The sequence below is a fragment of the Aotus nancymaae genome, unplaced genomic scaffold (assembly GCF_030222135.1).
Source record: "Aotus nancymaae isolate 86718 unplaced genomic scaffold, 86718_ANA_hifiasm-v0.15.2.pri h1tg000003l, whole genome shotgun sequence".
In the NCBI taxonomy this organism is placed as follows: Eukaryota; Metazoa; Chordata; class Mammalia; order Primates; family Aotidae; genus Aotus; species Aotus nancymaae.
Window position 1 is genome coordinate 24,543,530 of NW_026988414.1, and position 18,631 is coordinate 24,562,160.

Consider the following 18,631-nt stretch of genomic DNA (forward strand, 5'->3'; position numbering starts at 1 on the left):
CAGTTAACACTGTATGTGAAAAGTGCCTAAAACGCTAAACAAATCTTACAGAACATAAATACTTTAGTGGAGCTGTTGAAAAAGTCACTGCATAACTTCAATACACCCACAAATATTTACCAAAAAGCCACAATATTTCTTTAGGTTTCAATAATTCTGAAATTCAACTGAGTATTATAAGCTGATTAAGTTACTGCGGCACCAACATTTGCTACCACAAAGAACCAAAGGCAAATAGGCATTTTACAGTTTGCCTGAAATCATCAAACCAACCCCATTTTAACTTTCACCCTTCAACTTATTAACGCATATTAAGCAGTAAAGAAATATTCAAGAGGAATTTGATTCTATTAATACTGTCAGTCCACAGGGTGTTGTCAATTACTTCTGAGGACACAGAAGTTTTTCATGTGTAACTGATACCTCCTGTACCTTTAAGAAGTTAATCACACAGCATACACCTACATATAAATATTTTGAAATCAAATAATTTTGTGTCAAAATCGCAAAAAGGTTGGGGGAACTCTTCTTGTTTCTTAAACAATTAAAGATGTGCAAAACTTAAGATTAAATAAGTACAACGTAACGCTGTATGTCCACTCAAAGGAATCCACTGTTTAAATAATCGATTCCACTTCCTGACCACCAAGTAAATACATACCATTTAATCCTCACATCTCCGCAAGGCAGGTATTATCCCTATGGTACAGAGGATGAAACTAAGCGTAATTTGCCCAAGGTCATAGCAAGTAAGTTACAAAACCACAAATGGAACTCAGGTCTACTTAATTAACACAAAAGCCCTTGATCTCTACCCAAAATAGAAACAACTACTTTAAAAAATAGAGTTGGGCAGGAAACTGCTAGTTTAAACTTAGCATTATGACAATCTTAGCGGTGTATTCCAGAACATAAGCAGTAAATTTACACTCAGGGCATTATTAGATTCTTGGCATAAAGTTGTGTTGACCTCAACAGTGTCTCTTTATGCAGTCACAAATACAGAAAAATGTATAACGTGGACTTCCGAAATGTGTAGGACTTTAACTACAGAAGGGATTCAAAGTTGTTTTTTTTTCTCTTTTCCCCCTTGAACGGATACTGTTTGGGAGCCTGGGGGAGTGTGGGTGAAGGGTTACAACTCCTAACAATTCCAAGATAAAGCAGAGAACCGTTAAATCTGAAGTTCAGATTGAGCTTGGAATGGATTTGAAGGCCTCTAATGCTAAAACCTTCACCACCAAAGAGGCCTTAAAGTGCAATCTACACAGGGTGTGGGTTGGGTGGCGGGAAGGCAGCAGAACAATTCACTTACAAATAAAAGGGTTAACAATTCTGGGGGTAAAGGGGCAAATTCATTTTCACCACCGCACACTTCTCACTCGGCGGCAAACGAAACCTGATGCTTTTTTTTTTTTTTTCTTAAAGCTCATCTTCTCAGGTTACCAACTCTGGGACCTAAGCGCCTAACCAGGTCCACACAAGAGTAGTGGCGACGCCTACGTCTCCCTCCCCCACCTGTGCACCCACACCAGAAAGCCAGGCACCGCAGCCGAGGCTGCCTGGACCTCCCCATCCCCCTCCGGCCCTGCTACCACAAGCTCCTAGGCCCGGGCCCGCGGGCGTGCGCTCCACGCCATCTGCCACCAGGCCTTCGGCGTCCGGCCACTGCCTCCCTATTCTGCCACAAAGCCCCCGGCCAAGCCGGGAGGGTCGGTTCTGCCGCACGCCGGCAGGGCCGGGGCCGACACCCAGACGCAAGGCCCTCACCGCACCCTCCGGGGCATCCCCCGCTGAAGCGCGCCGCCCGGCTCCACTCCCGGATTCTGGCGCTCCCCGCGGCCCGCACGCGGCTGCCCCCGCCCCCGGTCCGCGTGCATACCGTCTCCTCGGGGTCGATGTCTATCTTGAAGGTCTGCTGCTGGAGGGTCTTCAGGGTGACCTGCATGGTGCCGCCGCGCAGCTCTGCTGCCGGGCCTGCGCCGGGTGCTGGCCGCTGGGCGGGGTCTGTGGCCTGGCGGGGCCCCGGGGTCGCCCGCGCTCCTCGCGCTCTGGGGAGGAAGGCGGTGGGGGTGGGGGCTTGTCACATTCGCCTAGCGGAGCGGCCTCTCCCCGAGCCCGTGCTCTGGCCTGGGCCGCTGCTTCCGCGACTGCGGTGTTCCCTGCGAGCTTGGGCCGCCGTGCCTCCTCACGCGCCGGGCGCCAGCCACTGAGTCCACAGGAGGCGCGAGGGGCTCTGCGAGACAAGCAAGGAATCCGCTAGCTCACCACAGGATGGTGGCCGCCATCATCGTGACTCGCCGAGACGTGCCCCCTCCCCCACCCGAAAAACCTTGGCGGGGGATGGGGCCGGGTGGCCGAAGCGCGCAGGCGTGAGGGGGTGCGGCCACGCTTTGCGCAGGCGCGGCAGAGGACTCCGCCCCGGAATTGGGGGCGGGGCGGAAGGCGGCTCTGGAATGTCTGCGGCCTGGACCCGGATTGCGCAGGCGCGGCGTTCTTTGGGCGGCCGGGGCTCACCGGGCTTCCTCTTCGCAGCTATTGCCGGAGCGTTCTCTGAGTCCGCCGCCGCTCCGCCTCTTTCCAGACTCCGCCCGGCTGCCGAAGTTACGCAATCTGTAGCCCGGGAAGCGCTACGTGGAGACTCGGCAGAGTGGATGCCGAGCCCTGGAGCGGGGGAGTAATGAGGCGGAGTTTAAGTGAAAGGATGGTGGTAACCACAGCTAGGGACCAGCACCCGCGGGGGGCTCGCTGCGGGACTCAGCCCTGGGTTGTCGACTGATTATTTAATCCCGCCAGCACAGGCTCCTGAGCCGGACTGCCAGTGTTCAAATTTTGTTTTCTCTCACTAGGCTTGGGACATTGGGCCTAAACAGATGGGCCGATTTAAAACGAAGGTCGGCCGGGCGTGGTGGCTCACGCCTGTAATCCCAGCACTTTGGGAGGCCGAGGCGGGCAGATTACCTGAGGTCGGGAGTTCGAGACTATCCTGGCCAACGTGGTGAAACCCCCGTCTCTACTAAAAATACAAAAATTAGCCGGCCATGGTGGCGGGCGCCTGTAGTCCCAGCTACTCGGGAAGCTGAGGCAGGAGAATCGCTTGAACCCTGGAGGCGGAGGTTGAAAGTGAGGTGAGATCGCGCCATTGCACTCCAGCCTGGGTGACATTGAGATTCCGTCTCAAATAATAATAGTAATTTTAAAAAATAAAACGAAGGTCAAGTTCTGTCACACCTCTGGGCAGAACTGTCCAGTGGTTCCCCGTCTAGCCCCGAGTTAAAATCAGAGTTCTTAGAACGGATGCATTAGCCCCTCACCTTTCCCCGCGTTGCCTTACTCTCCCCACTGGTGGATTCTAGGCTGCCCCCGCCTCAGGGCCTTCCTTTGCACTTGCTGTCCCGACTCCCCTCTTTAAATTCCTTGCTGAGATGTTGCCTTCTTGGTGAGGCTTGCGCTGGCTGCCTTACTTAAAATCGCAACTTCCTACCTCTGTTACTGTGCTGTTTTCTTCCATAGCGGGTATCCCCTTTTAATTACCGTGTAATGTATGTATCTCTTGTTTCTCATCTTTCTCCCTTTCCTGTAAACCCCAGACTGAAGCTGCACTGCACAGAGGCAAAGATTTTGCTTTGTCCACTCATGAACATGGCTGGCACGCTGCAGGTGCACAGTAGATATTTGTGGAATGGGTGAATGTGCTTCCAGATCCTCAGCAGTAAAATGAGAAGAACAGTGTCACTCGCTGATTATTGGAGGGGTAAGTTGAGTATTGTATGTAAAACCTTAGTACCAGGATCTTAATAAACAGTCTGTAAGCGGTTAACTATTAGTAGAATGTCCTTTTACAGATAGAACACTGAAGTACAGATATGTTGAGTAATGTACCTGGAATCACCCAGCCAGTAGTAAGTGGCAAATCCAGAATGTGACCTCAGGCGGAATGACTCCAGAGCCTGTGTCCTAGGGTGCGCCACTCTTCCCGTCTTTTTTTGTTTTAAAGATTATTTTTTTTAAGGGTCTCTGTTGCTGGGCGCGTTGTCTCACGCCTGTAGTCCCAGCACTTAGGGAGGCCGAGACGGGTGGATCACGAGGTCAAGAGATCGAGACCATCCTGGTCAACATGGTGAAACCCCGTCTCTACTAAAAATACAAAAAAATTAGCTGGGCATGGTGGCGCGTGCCTGTAATCCCAGCTACTCAGGAGGCTGAGGCAGGAGAATTGCGTGAACCCAGGAGGCGGAGGTTGCGGTGAGCCGAGATCGCGCCGTTGCACTCCAGCCTGGGTAACAAAAGCGAAACTCCGTCTCAAAAAAAAAAAAAGGGGTCTCTGTCATCCAGGCTGGAATGCAGTGGGACAAACATGGCTCACTGCAGCCTCAGCCTCCCAAGCCACCTCAGCCCCTCGAGTAGCTGGGACTACAGGTACACACCACTGCTTACCAGCTGATATTTTTTGTGGAGATATGCTCTTCCTTTGTTACCAGGGCTGGTCTTGAACTCCTGGGCTCAAGCAATCCTCCTGACTTGGCTTCCCAAAGTGCTGGGATTACATGTGAGCCATCGCGCCCAGCTTTTCTTCTGTGTTTTACACTGTGCCTGTGGCACATTTGATTTAGTTCAAGTATAAAACACAGTACTACTCAGGCCACTAGCTCTACGACAATTACAATTTACTTCTCTGGGACAGCATCCTCACTAATACAATGTCACTGCTTGGTTTTCGGTGGCTTCTAGGAGCTTGGGTTTAATGTTTCTATGAAACTTTGACCAGCTTACCCCTCCACTAACGTGGTATTTCCCCTTTCACAGCAGGTAATTCCCTTCATAGTAATTAAATATGCATTCTTCTGCCCTCTATCTTCCTGTGTATCTACTCTTAGTCACCAGGTGGTTTCATCTTGGCCTTTGTTTTGAAATACCTCCCGCCTGGATCTCTACCCTTAGCTATAGAGTTAGCCGATTGCCTAAGCAATATCTTTACTGAATATGTAACAAGCCTCTGAAACTTAATATGGCCAAAGAGAACAACTGCTTCCTCTCCCAGTTTCCCCCATCTTAGTTCATGGCCTCACAATCTACCCAGGTGCTCAGAACAAAAATCTGGTCCTCATCCCTGGTAAGTGTCTTCCCTCCTTCACCCAATCTCAGCCACCACATGCAATTTATTATCAATTCCTGTCAACCTTATTCTTCCAAGTATATCCCCAACTCAACCTATTTTCACTGTTTCTACTTCTACAGCCCTAAGCTAATCCATCATTATCCTTCACCTGCCTCCCACCTGGTCTCTCCAGTTCCACTCTTTACCCCCAACAGCCTCCCCAGCAGCCAGAGTGGGCTTTTAAACCCATAAATCAGAGCATGTCGTATCTATGCTTAATGTCTAATTACGTTTTAGAATAAAAGTCAAACTTTTTATGTGGCCTTGGAGAGCCCACATGATCTGTCTCCTGTCAATTTCTCTGACCTCATCTCTTTCCTTCTCTCATCCTCTCATTCACTGTCATCCATTTCCCTTTCCGCCCTCAAACAGACTAAACTGGTTCTAGCCTCAGGGACTTTACACCTGAGGTTCCATCAGCTTGAAACTCTGTCTTCCCAGATCTTTGAATGGCTAACTCCTTTTCATCTTCAGGTTCCAATTCAAATTTTACCTTTTCAGAGAGGACTTCTCCAACAAATTTAATAATATATAATAAACATGCATTAAGCCTTTTTTCTAGGCAAGGCACTTGCTTTTTAGGGAGAGATACTAACTGTCTTATTCACAGCTGTTTTCCCAGCACCTACAACAGTGCCTAGAACACAGTAGGTGCTCAATAGTGTAGGTTGACTGACTCCTAACTCAGTTGTAAAACTCCATGAGACAGAGGCTGAGTCAGTCCTGTGCATCTTGTTATCTGAGGAAGCTAGCATAATGTATACTCTATACATATTGTTTGAAAACATGATAATCACTTTAGTTATAATTTACAACAGTTGTAAGAAAATGAAAATATTTTAAAACCTGGAATATGCTGTACAAAGTTATTATAATATTAAATTCTACAACTTCCTGCTACAACTATTATTGTCTGCAGAAGAAAAGGGATGAGAGAGATGCCTTTCCATTAGTGCATGCAAAAAAAAGGGGTTTTTGTTTTCTTGTTTTTTTGGGGTTTTTTTGCTCATGGCAAAAGAAAAAAAAAAAGCCAATATAGAAAGGGAGGGATTGGCTGGGCATGGGGTCTCGGGTGGATCACGAGGTCAGGAATTCAAGACCAGCCTGGCCAATATGGTGAAACACCGTCTCTACTAAAAATCCAAAAAAAACTAGCCAGGTGTGGTGACGTGCACCTGTATGTAGTCCCAGCTACTCAGGAGGCTGAAGCAGGAGAATTGCTTGAACCCAGGAGGTGCAGTTTGCAGTGAGCTGAGATTGTGCTACTGCTCTCCAGCCTGGGCAATAGAGGGAGACTCCATCTCAAAAAAAAAAAAGAAAAGAAAAAGAAAGGGAGGGATTGATTGAAAATAAAATCTCACTCCTACCTCCCTAGAAATAAGCATTGTTTTGAGTTCTTAGAAACTTTCTAGATATATAAAAGAATATATTTCCCCAATATATTGGATATATGAAGGGAATATGTTCTGAGAAATGTATCAGGCAATTCCGATGTTGTGCAAACATCATAGAATGTGCGTACATAGCCTAGGTGGTATAGCCTACTACACACCTAGGCTGTATGATATAGTCTCTAGCTCCCGGGCTACAAACCTGCACAACGTGCTACTATACTGAGTACTGTAGGTAATTGTGACACAATGGTAAATACTCATGTATCTAAACAGAGAAAAGATATGATTTAAAAAAAGGTATAAAAGATTTTAAATGGCACACCTTTATATGGTGCTTATGATGAATGGAGCTTTCGGGAATGGAAAATACTCTGGGTGAATCAATGAGTGACTGGTGTGTGACTGTGAAAGTCTAAGGTGTTACCGTACACTACTATAGACTTTACAAACACTGCACACCTAAGCTACACTAAATTTATTTGTAAAATGTTTCTTTTTTCAATAATATATTAGCTTGCTGTAACTATAAACTTCTAATTTTTTAACTTTTTGACTCTGGTACTTACAATACAAACATATTGTACAGCTATACAAAAATATTTTATGTCCTTACTCTGTAAGCTTTTTTTTTTTTTTTTTTTTTTTTTTTGAGACAGGGTCGGTCTTGCTCTGTCACTGAGGCTGGAGGCAGTGGCATGATCATGATCATAGCTCACTGCAGCCTCAAACTCCTGGCCTCAAGAGATCTTACAGCCTTTGCCTCCCAAAATGCTAGAATTACAAGCACGAGCCATGGCCCGTGACCATTGTTTTTTTCTTTTTTTTTGTTTTTTAAACTTTTTTTTTTAAGAACTAAGAAACACACATTAGCCTAAGCCTACACCAGGTTAGGATCATCAATATCACCATTTTATACCTTCATATCTTGTCAAACTAAAGGGCCTCAGGGTACAAAATAACACCTATGGAGCTGTCATCTCCTATAATAACAATGCCTTCTTCTGGAATAACTCTTGGAGGACCTGCGTGAGGCTGTATTACAGTTAACTTTTGTTTTATAGGTGGAAGGAGTACTCGTTGAAAGAAAACAAAAAGTATAGTACAAGGCCCAGCACAGTGGCTCATGCCTGTAATCCCAGCACTTTGGGAGGCTGAGGCTGGCAGAATGCATGAGTTCAGGAGTTTGAGACCAGCCTGGGGAACATGGCAAGACCCTGTCTCTACAAAAATAGCCAAGCATGGTGACACACAATGTAGTCCCTGCTACTTGGGAGGCTGAGGTAGGGGGATCGCTGGAACACAGGAGGTGGAGGTTGCAGTGAGCCAAGATTGTACCACTGCACGCCAGCCAGGGCTATGGAGCAATATCCTGTCTCAAAACGCAAAAAAGTATAATACAAGCTGGGTGCTGTGGCTCATGCCTGTAATTTCAACACTTTGGAAGGCTGAAATAGGAGGATCGTTTGAGCCCAGGAGTTCAAGACCAGCCTGAGCAACATAGGAAGACTTCATCTCTACCAAAAAATTTTCTTTAATTAGCTGGGCTTGGTGGTACACACCTGTGGTCTCTGCTACTCTGTAGGCTGAGGTGGGAGGATCCCTAGAGACTAGGAGGTCAAGGGTGCAGTGAGCTGTGATGATGCTACTGCACTCCAGCCAGAGCGAGACCTTGTCTCAGAATTTCAATTTAGTATGTTAATACATAAACCCATAATCGTTTATCATCAAGTACTACATATGATACATAATTTTATGTGCCAGACTTTTATATGATTTGCACTGCAATAGATGTGTTAACATCAGCATCACCATAAACACGTGAGTTATACATAGCACTATGACGTTACAACACCCAAGGTATCACTAGGTGTTAGGAATTTTTCAGCTCCATTAAAATGTCATGTATAGATGCGGTTCAGCATTGGCCAAAACATCATGGGGCACATGACTGTAGCTGTGGCAACAGTAGATTTTAGATGTCAATTAATTAAAATGTTTGTACAATATTTTCTGAAATACAAAAGATAAAATTTTGTTTTAAATTTCTAGAAAAACTGCACACTGGACATGCTAGATAATAAGACCTCCACCCCTACTCCAAAACACAAAAACCACCAAGACAAAGCTCTTGTCAGCAAGGCATTGTAGGATAGGCCTTGAGCCTTTCTTCTAGAGCTATTTGGCCAAGACTAAATGATGGGAGGAAGTCATTAATTCCAAATGCTTGATAACAAGCATTGCTTGCATTTTTGGAAATCCATCAAACGGTTTAGGGAAGAGGCTGAGCAAGAAGAGATACAGCAGCTGCTGACTTAAAAAATCCAGGGTAAAAACGCCAGACTAGACAACTCATTCATCCAACAAATAATTTTTTTTTTTTGAGACAGAGTCTCACTCTGTCACCGGGCACCAGGCTGGAATGCAGTAGCATTATCTCAGCTCACTGCAACCTTCGCCTCCTGGGTTCAAGCAATTCTCCTGCCTCAGCCACCCGAGTAGCTGGGACTACAGGTGCATGCCACCATGCCCAGCTAATTTTTGTACTTTTTAGTAGAGATGGGGTTTCACCATGTTGGCCAGGATGGTCTTGATCTCTTGACCTCATGATCTGCCTGCCTTGGCCTCCCAAAGTGCTGAGATTACAGGCGTGAGCCACTGCGCTTGGCCCTAACAAATAATTTTTAAGGACTCAGTAGGAAACAGAACCAAGTCCTTGCACCCATGGAGTTTATATTTTAGTATGGTAATAAACTGATAATATGCTAAAAATAAAAACAATGGTAATACATCAGATGACAAGTACCATTTAAACAAATGCATGAAGAGGATGAATAGTGCTCTGCAAAAGGAATATTGCTTTATAGATTATTCCATTTATGTTTCAGTCTCATCCCACCCCCAGCATTGTTTTTGACTCTTTCTTTACCCAGAAATTAGCCCCAAGAAGGCTGATCTGTAGGACTACCGCAATTGGCTTTCTGTGGCATCGCTGCAGGAGACAGGTTTGAGGGAGGAGAGTGAAGTTAGAGAATTTATGCCTCTTTGAGGTTGGCAGTGCACTTGATACAAGGTCACTGCTTCTGTAGGGTGGCTCCTCTCCATGACACTCTGGTAACTGCTCCCCACTTTGCCCCCTCAAGCCTAGAGGGTTCTTATTTCTCACTCCAGGGAAATGTACTTTCCCTACAGTTTCTCTATGCTCTCTTCCACATCATTGCAAAGTGTCTCTTTCATGAATGTTTTCAGAATATATATCCATATTATTTTTTTAGGGCGTCCATAACAAAGTACTACAAACTGGGTAGCTTAAAATAACCAAAATTTGTTGTTTCACATTTCTGGTGGCTTGAGGTTCAAAATCAAGGTGTTGGTAGGGCTGTATTTTCTCTGAGATTTGGAGAATTCTTCCTCACGTCTTTCTAGCTTCTGGTGCATTTCCGACAATCCTTGGTGTTCTGTGGCTTGCAGCTGCAGCACTTCAGCCTCTGCTTCCATCATAATCTGCACTTCTGTGTCCACATCCCTGTGTCTCTTCTTATGAGGATACCAAGTCATATTGGATTAAGGGCCCCTCCCTACTCCAATATGTGTTTGTCTAACTAATTGTATCTGCAATGATCCCATTTCCAAATAAGGTCACATTCTGAGGTACTGGGGTGTCAGTCCTCACCAAACCTTTGGGATAACACAATTCAACTCGTAAAATATCTAATTTAAATGTGATGTCTGTTTTTCTGCTAAGACTGATACACCTATTAATCAAGAAAAGTCTCCTTAAGAGAGTGATATTGGAGTAGTGTAAAGCAAGGAAGCCAGTCATGCCAATGCTGGGGAAAGAGAGAACTGAATAAAGGGAACAGCAATAATATCCATAAATGTTCATACTCATATAGCACTTATCAAGTGTAGATGCAAGGCCATGAGGTAGGAGCATCCTTGGCATATTGAAGGAATAGGGAAGAGGTGGCATGAAGGAGCCAAGGAAGCAAGGAGGAGAGAGGCATAAGGGAGGTGGGGCAGTGGGCTGAGAGCCATTGTAAAGAAAAGACTTTGGCGTTAGTTCTGAGTAATGTAGAAAGTCATTGGAAGGTTTAAGACAGAGAAGTGACATGATCTGACTTAAGTTTTGAAAGAATTGCTCTGGTTGCCATATGGAGAACTTCCTGGAGGAAGGCAAAGGTGGATGGAAAAAAGCCAGTTAGGAGGTTATTGCAATATTATCAGAAGAGAGTGGTGACTCATATCAGGGTGGAAGCCATACAAGTGGTAAGAAGCAGTTGGATTCTCGATTTATTGAAACTAGAGCCAATAGGCTTTGCCGATGGAGTTGACGTGGTATGTGACAGAAAGAGGCTCACGGAATGCAAGTTCGTGTTAGGAAACTTCCTAGGCATCTTCTGGTCCTCCTCACTCACATGTGTCTACCTTAACTCACAGTGTTTTGCAGACATCGATCTATCCAGCAAATGTTCTCTGAGCACCTATTCTGAACCAGGCATTGTGTTGGAAATACAATAATAGGCAAGGTTTGATTCTGGATCTTATTAAGAAAAATAGCAGTGTTTCACTTAACCCTTTCTGTAGGCAGAACACACACTGTATAAATTTATTTAATATAGTCGCAGTCTTGGCATCCACTTTTAGGCTTGACATAGGTTTTTTGAAACCCAATTGTACCTTATCACCTTGGGCTTAGTTAAAACTTAACCTCCTGGCTGGGTGCTGTGGCTCATGCCTGCAATCCCAGCATTTTGGAAGACTGGGGTGGGAGGATTCCTTGAACCCCTGAGATTGAGACTATCTCGGACAACATAGCAAGACCCCATCTCTACAAAAAATTTAAAAAATTAGCCAAGTGTGGTGGTGTGTGCCTGTAGCAGCAGCTACTCAGGAAGCTGAGGCAGGAGGGTTGCTTGAGTCCAGGAGGTCAAGGCTGCAGTGAGCTATGATCATGCCACTGTACTCCAGCCTGGGTGACAGAGTGAGATCTAAAACAAACAAACAAAAACAAAACCACGAAAACTTCCCCTTGTGTTTGTTTGAGATATAAGCCTTTCTGCTCCCCATCTTGCTAACCCAAAACCCAACACATTCCACAGATGCTAACCATGATAAAACCTAATGATCAAGGCCAGGGGCCAGTAAGTAAGTTTCCCCCTTTGCATTTGTTTTCCTTAAACTAGCTAATCCCCAGCCCTCTTCAGGAAAGGTCATGAGCCTTAATAAAGACGCAGCCTCACAGGTTTTCTCTCACCTTCCCTCTCCCGCTGTCTTCTTTCTCCCACTCCACTCCTTCTCTGTCATTCTGTCTCCTTATTTCCCTTTCTCCCCTTTTCCCTCTCTGTCTCTGTCTGTCTCTGCCCACTGGTTGAGCTCTCTGCCACCTCCAGACTTTCTCAGCACCCCTAATGCCTCTGGGATCTGTAAGTAATAAATGTATTCTGTTTTGTGCATTTTGGCTTCACTTCCTCATTATGTCTCTCCTGACCAAAACACCAGAACTATGCCCCAGTTAGGACTCTTCTAGAGAGTGGCTATCTTGGCTTATGGCCACTAACAGGAGAGAGAGCTTCAGATTAAATTAGAAAGAAATCATAACAATAGAAGTCACAGCACATGCCTAGTCATTGAGGTATTGCTCCTTTTCCCATTGCTTGTATGTAGATTTGTGATTTATGACATAAAGTTTATGCTCTTAGAACCTCTTTCCAAATTCTAGGTGCTTGTAGAATGGTGACATTTTGTTAAGTACAAAAACAATGCCTCATTGTAACAAAAATTTTCAACTCATTATTGAAAACATTTCAGCATCCTACAATTAAACACTTGTAAAAACGATTTCAGCCTGCAACAACTGAGCTTTAAAAATATCTTTTGTCAGACTATGTATCATGGCTTATGCCTGTAATCCCAACCATTGGGTGACTGAGATGGAAGGATCACTTGAATCTAGAAGTTTGAGGCCAACATGAGCAACAAAGGGAGATTCCGCCTCTACAAAAAAAGAAAAATTAGGTGGGTGTGGTGGTACATGCCGAGCTGTGGTCCCAGCCACTCAGGAGGCTGAGGTGGGAATATCACTTGAGTCTGGGAGGTTGAAGCTGCCGTGAGCTGTGATCACACCATTGCACTCCAGCTTGGGTGACAGAGTGAGACCCTATCTCAAAAAAAATTTAATAATAATGTTTTGTCTTCTGTCTTACACTTCTGGCTTCTTCAACCTCCGTCCTGCTTCTTACAGCTCAAGTTTCTCATTCCTATAACTCTCTTATACATTTTTCAGTCACTGTGTAAATTCAGGTACCTGGGAAGCAGATGCCAAAACAGGAATACTAGCCCTTTTTTTGGTGGATATCAATTGTGAAAAATAGAAGGAAGGAAGCAGGTTTTGGTAAGGAAAGCCTTAGACTACAATGATAATATTGCCTGTGAAAGGAAAGAGGAAAGGAGGCAGAACTGGACAGAGAGAGAGTCAGACTGTGATATAGATCAGACAGTTTCAGCCAACCTAATGGGCAGCTCTGGAGCCAACATTGCCCATCCCACCAGTCAGTGGATAAGATTGCCAGATTCTGGTGCTGTCACCATGCTCAGTAGCTAGGAACTGCCCTAGAAGAGCTGCCAGCTAATTGTGCTTCTCACAGCTAAGTTTTGATTTTTGGAAGTACAGTCTGAGCAGTTCACTTCTCTGGCTGCCACGGGGATGCCACTTGCATCATGTAAACCCCCTCCACAGTTATATGCCCTCTCCTTCACTTGCTCCAGTCTTTGTTCACATCCCACCTTCTCAATGAACCCTAACCCCTTATTTTATACAACAAAATGCCCAACACTTCCCAGTGCAGCTTTCCCCAGTGCCCTTATCCTGCCTTTCTTTTCCCTCCCTTTAAACTTATTATCTTCTAACACACTGTATTATTTATTTATTGTTTTTATTGTGTAGTGTCACCTCCCCTGTTAGAAGACAGAGATCTTTGTCACATTCTTTAAGCATTAGGAAATGTACCTGAAGCAGAGAATGAGCTCAATAATGAAAGGCAAACTTAGTCACCTATCAAAACAAAGCAAATTGAAACAAGATGATATTGTTATATACAGAAATTAAACAATCAATACTTAATAACCCACAATAATATCAAAAGTGGATGGAACTGGTGTTTTCATAGTTTTCTGATGAGTTTACACTTGTTGCAAGCATTTGGAAAGCCACTTAGCCATACAGGTGGTTTTTAATTTCTAGAATTTTAATTCTTGTGCACACCAAAGCCTTGCCAATTATACATGAATACCCCTAAAATAAAGCAATTCTCAGCTTAGCTACCTAACTAAGATTTGGAAAATTGGTTTTATGGTACAGTCAGCGAGCTACTGGGGCAAAAGCCTAGCATTCACATTTTTAATGTTTAAACAGCACTGTTTACGCAACTCAACATTCCGTTTTCTCATTTGAACTGATTTTCTCATTAGTTTTGCAAGAGAGTAGAAAAGTTGTTCGCAATAAATTGTGAAATAGATCTTTTGCTAAAGTCTAGTATGTTTAAGCAGTCTTTTCTCCCCAACATTTGTTTTCTCATTCTAACTGGTTTGCTTATTTTCAGCTAAAGCTGATTTTAATGATTTTAATACATAATTTATTTCAAGTATCCCTGGCTTATCTTTTGAGCTAAAAATCATGGCTGGTCTTTGGTTGAAATTGGGTTTATTTGTTAATTAACTTATCCTTTATTCTTCAACATTTCTGGGGATGTGATGACATGTCAGGCCCTATGTTGGGTGAGTCTTTGAATCTCTGACCTGGGGAGCCCTACCAAGAGAGATAAACACATAAACAACCTGTGATATGTGCCGGGACTAAGGAATATTCCAGAAAGCTTGTGAGACCTGATAGGCTTTGAGTGGGGTGGGATGTGGACAGGGGACTCAATGTTTTTCCAGCTCTCCCTATATCCTACTTTCACAGCTGGTTATCTGGTAAATGTTTTGGATACATGTTCTGAAAATTATATTAGCATTAGAATACTCTCTTCTCACAAATTCTGAGTAAATTAATACAATTATGTTGGTAGGCTAAGGAGGAGGGGAAAGAGAGGAGGTATTGCTTTCCCAGGATGGCATAGGTAGAAGAAAATCCATGTATAAGTGGGCCTTCACAGTTCAATCTTGTATTGTTCAAGGGTCAACCATAATTAAGGAGAGCCCCAGGACCTGAATTATTTAAAGTTTACATATCGGTTATCCCACGGATACATCTTTTCTTTCTTTTCCTTTTATTTTTTGAGATGGAATTTTGCTCTTGTTGCTTAGGCTGAAGTGGCACGATCTCAGCTCACTGCAATCTCTGCCTCCCGGGTTTAGGCGATTCTCCTGTCTCAGCCTCCTGAGTAGCTGGAATTATAAGCATGTGCCACCATGCCCGGCTAATTTTGTATTTTTAGTAGAGATGAGGTTTCTGCATGTTGGTCAGGCTTGTCTTCAACTTCCTGCCTCAGGTAATCTGCCTGCTTTGGCCTCCCAAAGTGCTGGGATTACTGGTGTGAGCCACCGTGCCTGGCCTGGATACGTCTTTTCTTTCTTTCTTTTTTTTTTTTTTTTGAAACAGAGTCTTGCTCTGTCACTAGGCGCCAGGCTGGAGTGCAGTGGCACAATCTTGGCTCACTGAAATCTCCACCTCCTTGGTTCAAGTAATTCTCCTGCCTCAGCCTCCCGAATAGCTGGGACTACAGGCGTGTGCCACCATGCCCAGCTAATTTTTGTATATTTTAGTAGAGACGGGTTTTCACCATGTTGGCCAGGATGGTCTCAATCTCTTGACCTCATGATCTGCCCGCCTCGGCCTCCCAAAGTGCTGGGATTACAGGCATGAGCCACTGTGCCCTGCCTGGATACGTCTTTTCTTGCATATATGAATATTATGTGAAATTGATTTTATAGTTTCTTGTTCCCATAATATTTCCAGTCGTCTCATTCTTCTTTGTTTCCTTACTAGAGTTCAATGTAGCTCACATCGTAGCTTAGTTAAAAATAAAACCAAAAACATAGGGGGTCTGTGGATGGGACATGCTCCTTATCATAGCAAAAACTGTGTCTCTAAATCTTCCACATAACTTTAATGACAAAACCAGTGGCTCTAAGAAAGTCAGAAACAAAGAAGACTATTGGTCAGAGTACAGATTTTTGGCAGAGGGAAATAATTTGGTTGTGTTGTTGCATTGTATGACATTTTTAAGTCTTCACATTCAACTACTTGTCAAAATTATTAAAAGCCACTTAAAGATATATTTCCCACTCATAGTGGTACAAGAATAGACAGATACGCGGTGGCTCACGCCTATAATCCCAGCACTTTGGGAGGCTGAGGCGGGTGGATCACGAGGTCAAGAGATCGAGACCATCCTGGTCAACATGGTGAAACCCTGTCTCTACTAAAAATACAAAAATTAGCTGGGCATGGTGGCGCGCGCCTGTAGTCCCAGCTACTCAGGAGGCTGAGGCAGGAGAATTGCTTGAACCCAGGAGGCAGAGGTTGTGGTGAGCCGAGATCGCGCCATTGCACTCCAGCCTGGGTAACGAGTGAAACTCTGTCTCAAAAAAATAAAATAAAATAAAAAATAAAAAATAAATAAAAAGAATAGACAGATAGATCACAAAGTCAAAAACTAAAGTCTGAAAGATACGCTAGTATATATCCATTTAATATGGGATCTAATGGCACAATAGACCATTATTTAACAATCTTTAATAAGGAAAAGTATCAGTAGACTAATTTGTTGGGTATTTAAAAACTGTTGTGGGTTGAATTGTGTCCCCCCAAAAGATGTGTTCAAATTCTAATCTTTGGTACCTGTGAATATGACTTTATTTTGAAATAGGGTCTTCAAGTTATTATCAAGTTAAGAAAATGTCATACTGGATTACGGTGGGCCTAAATCCAATGACTTATAAGGAGAGAAATTTGGAAACAGACACAAAGAAGCATGCCATGTGATAACAAAGGCAGAGACTGGAGTGATATTGCTACCATCTAAGGAACACCAAGAATTGTTAGCAACTACCAGAACTTAGAAAGAGGTAAGGAAGAATCGTTCCTCAGAGAGACCAATGGCCTTGCTGACACCTTGAATTCAGACTTCTTTTTTTGTTTGTTTGTTTGTTTGAGAGGGAGTCTCATTCTGTTACGGGGTTGGAGTGCAGAGGTGCGATCTTGGCTCACTGCAACCTCCGACTCCTTCATTCAAGGGATTCTCCTGCCTCAGCCTCCTGAGTAACTGGGATTACAGGCACGTGCCACCATGCCCAGCTAATTTTGTAGTTTTAGTAGCAATGGGGTTTCACCATGTTGGGCAGGATGGTCTTGATCTCCTGACCTCGTGATCTGTTCACCTTGGCCTCCCAAAGTGCTGAGATTATAGGCGTGACCCACCACGTCTGGCCTGAATTCAAACTTCTAATATCCAGAATTGTAAATCAATAAATTTCTGTTGTTTTAGTCTACCCAGTTTGTGGTAATTTGCTATGACATCCTTAGGAAATGAATAAAAACCTACTGATGTATACTTACATAAATTGCAGACAGATGACCAACCTGGGCATTATGGCGAAACTCCGTCCCCACAAAAAATACAGAAAATTAGCTGGGTGTGGTGCTGTGTGCCTGTAGTCCCAGCTACCAGGAAGGCTAAGGTGGAAGGATCACCTGAGCCCAGGAGGTCAAGGCTGCAGTGAGTTAAGATTGTACCACTCCAGGCCAGGCGCAGTGGCTCGTGCCTGTAATCCAAGCACTTTGGAGGCCAAGGCGGGTGGATCACCTGAGGTCGGGAGCTCAAGACCAGCCTGACCAACATGGTGAGACCCCATCTTTAAAAAATATATATATATATATAAAATAAAAAAGATTGTACCACTCCACTTTCTCCTGGGCAACAGAGTGAGACACTCTCTCTAAAAATAAATAAATAAATAAATAAATAATCCACATGAATTAGTAAATGTTAAAAGTCAGACTATGAAAACAGAAGAAATAAGCAAATATTTGCAAAATTTCTGATTGGCAGCAAATATTCTAGTTTAAAAAATATTAATAATGGAATTGACTTCATAAAAGTTTTAATATCTCATTATGTAGTAAAACAAAATAAAAAACATGCAACTGAAAACTATTTCCAACATATGACAAAGTTAACATCTTTAATATACAAATTACTCATACAGCTTGAAAGTGAAAGCATTAAGAGCCAACTAAGCAGAGCAGAAAAACTACACAGAAAATTTATTAATAAAGTACAATTAACCAATAAATAAAAATGAGAGCAAATGCACTTACATAGTGCTTATTATGTGCCAAAGCCTCTTCTAAATGTCTTAGAGATTAACTTTTAACCCTCATGTCAATTATGAAATAACCTTTGTCAAGTTAGTTAATCTTTTTGTGCCTCCGTTTTCTTCCTCTGTGCATGTGTCTAAAAATTTATCCATGACAGGCACAAAAAAGTGAGCTATCTCTGTCATAGAGAATGTGCATTTTAAATTTAATATATTCTACTAAAATTCCATCCAAATTGCTGCATTAATGTAAACTTCTAGCAACACTTTGAAAGTAGCAGTTTCCGCTGTCCCCTGGCCAATACTTAATAGGTTCTATAATTTTCTTTCTTGCCATGCTGAGGAGCAAATAACTCTTGCCTCTCAATAATTCAAATTCTATGCATCCTTAAAAGTACATTCAGTCTCTGTGTGAAACATATGACATACATGGGAATCTGAATAAAGCTATCAGTGACTTTCACAGCAGAAACCTTGCAGACCAGAAAAGAGTAAGATGTTATATTCAAAGTGCTGAAAGAAAATGCTGCCAAACAATATAATACTTTGTTCCAAAAAACTTTCCTTCAAAAATAAGAAATACTTTCCAAGACAAATGAAAGCTGAGGAATTTATCACTGCTAGATCTGAAATGTTAAAAGAGTTCTTCAAGCTCATATGAACTCTAATTTGCAACATAAAATCATGTAAAAATGTAAAATTCACTGGTAAAGGCAAATAATAGTCAAATTCAAAATACTCAACTATTGTAATGATGGTA

General features: G+C 43.4%; 1 protein-coding gene and 1 long non-coding RNA gene across 2 annotated transcripts in view; one reads left to right on the forward strand and one right to left on the reverse strand.

The window, feature by feature from the left end:
- The window catches only part of RAD23B (RAD23 homolog B, nucleotide excision repair protein), a 45,679-nt gene extending 43,694 nt beyond the window's left edge, over nucleotides 1–1,985 (reverse strand). The window contains exon 1 of the mRNA XM_012439109.3: nucleotides 1,883–1,985. Coding sequence (XP_012294532.2) covers nucleotides 1,883–1,948 — 66 coding nt within the window. The 5' untranslated portion in view covers nucleotides 1,949–1,985. The remainder of the gene's footprint in view (nucleotides 1–1,882) is intronic.
- Nucleotides 1,986–3,598: 1,613 nt separating this feature from the next.
- LOC105708026 (uncharacterized) overlaps nucleotides 3,599–18,631 on the forward strand; it is a 112,145-nt gene continuing 97,112 nt past the window's right edge. The window contains exons 1-2 of the long non-coding RNA XR_001105225.3: nucleotides 3,599–3,754; nucleotides 16,422–16,620. This is a non-coding gene — a long non-coding RNA (uncharacterized LOC105708026). The remainder of the gene's footprint in view (nucleotides 3,755–16,421; nucleotides 16,621–18,631) is intronic.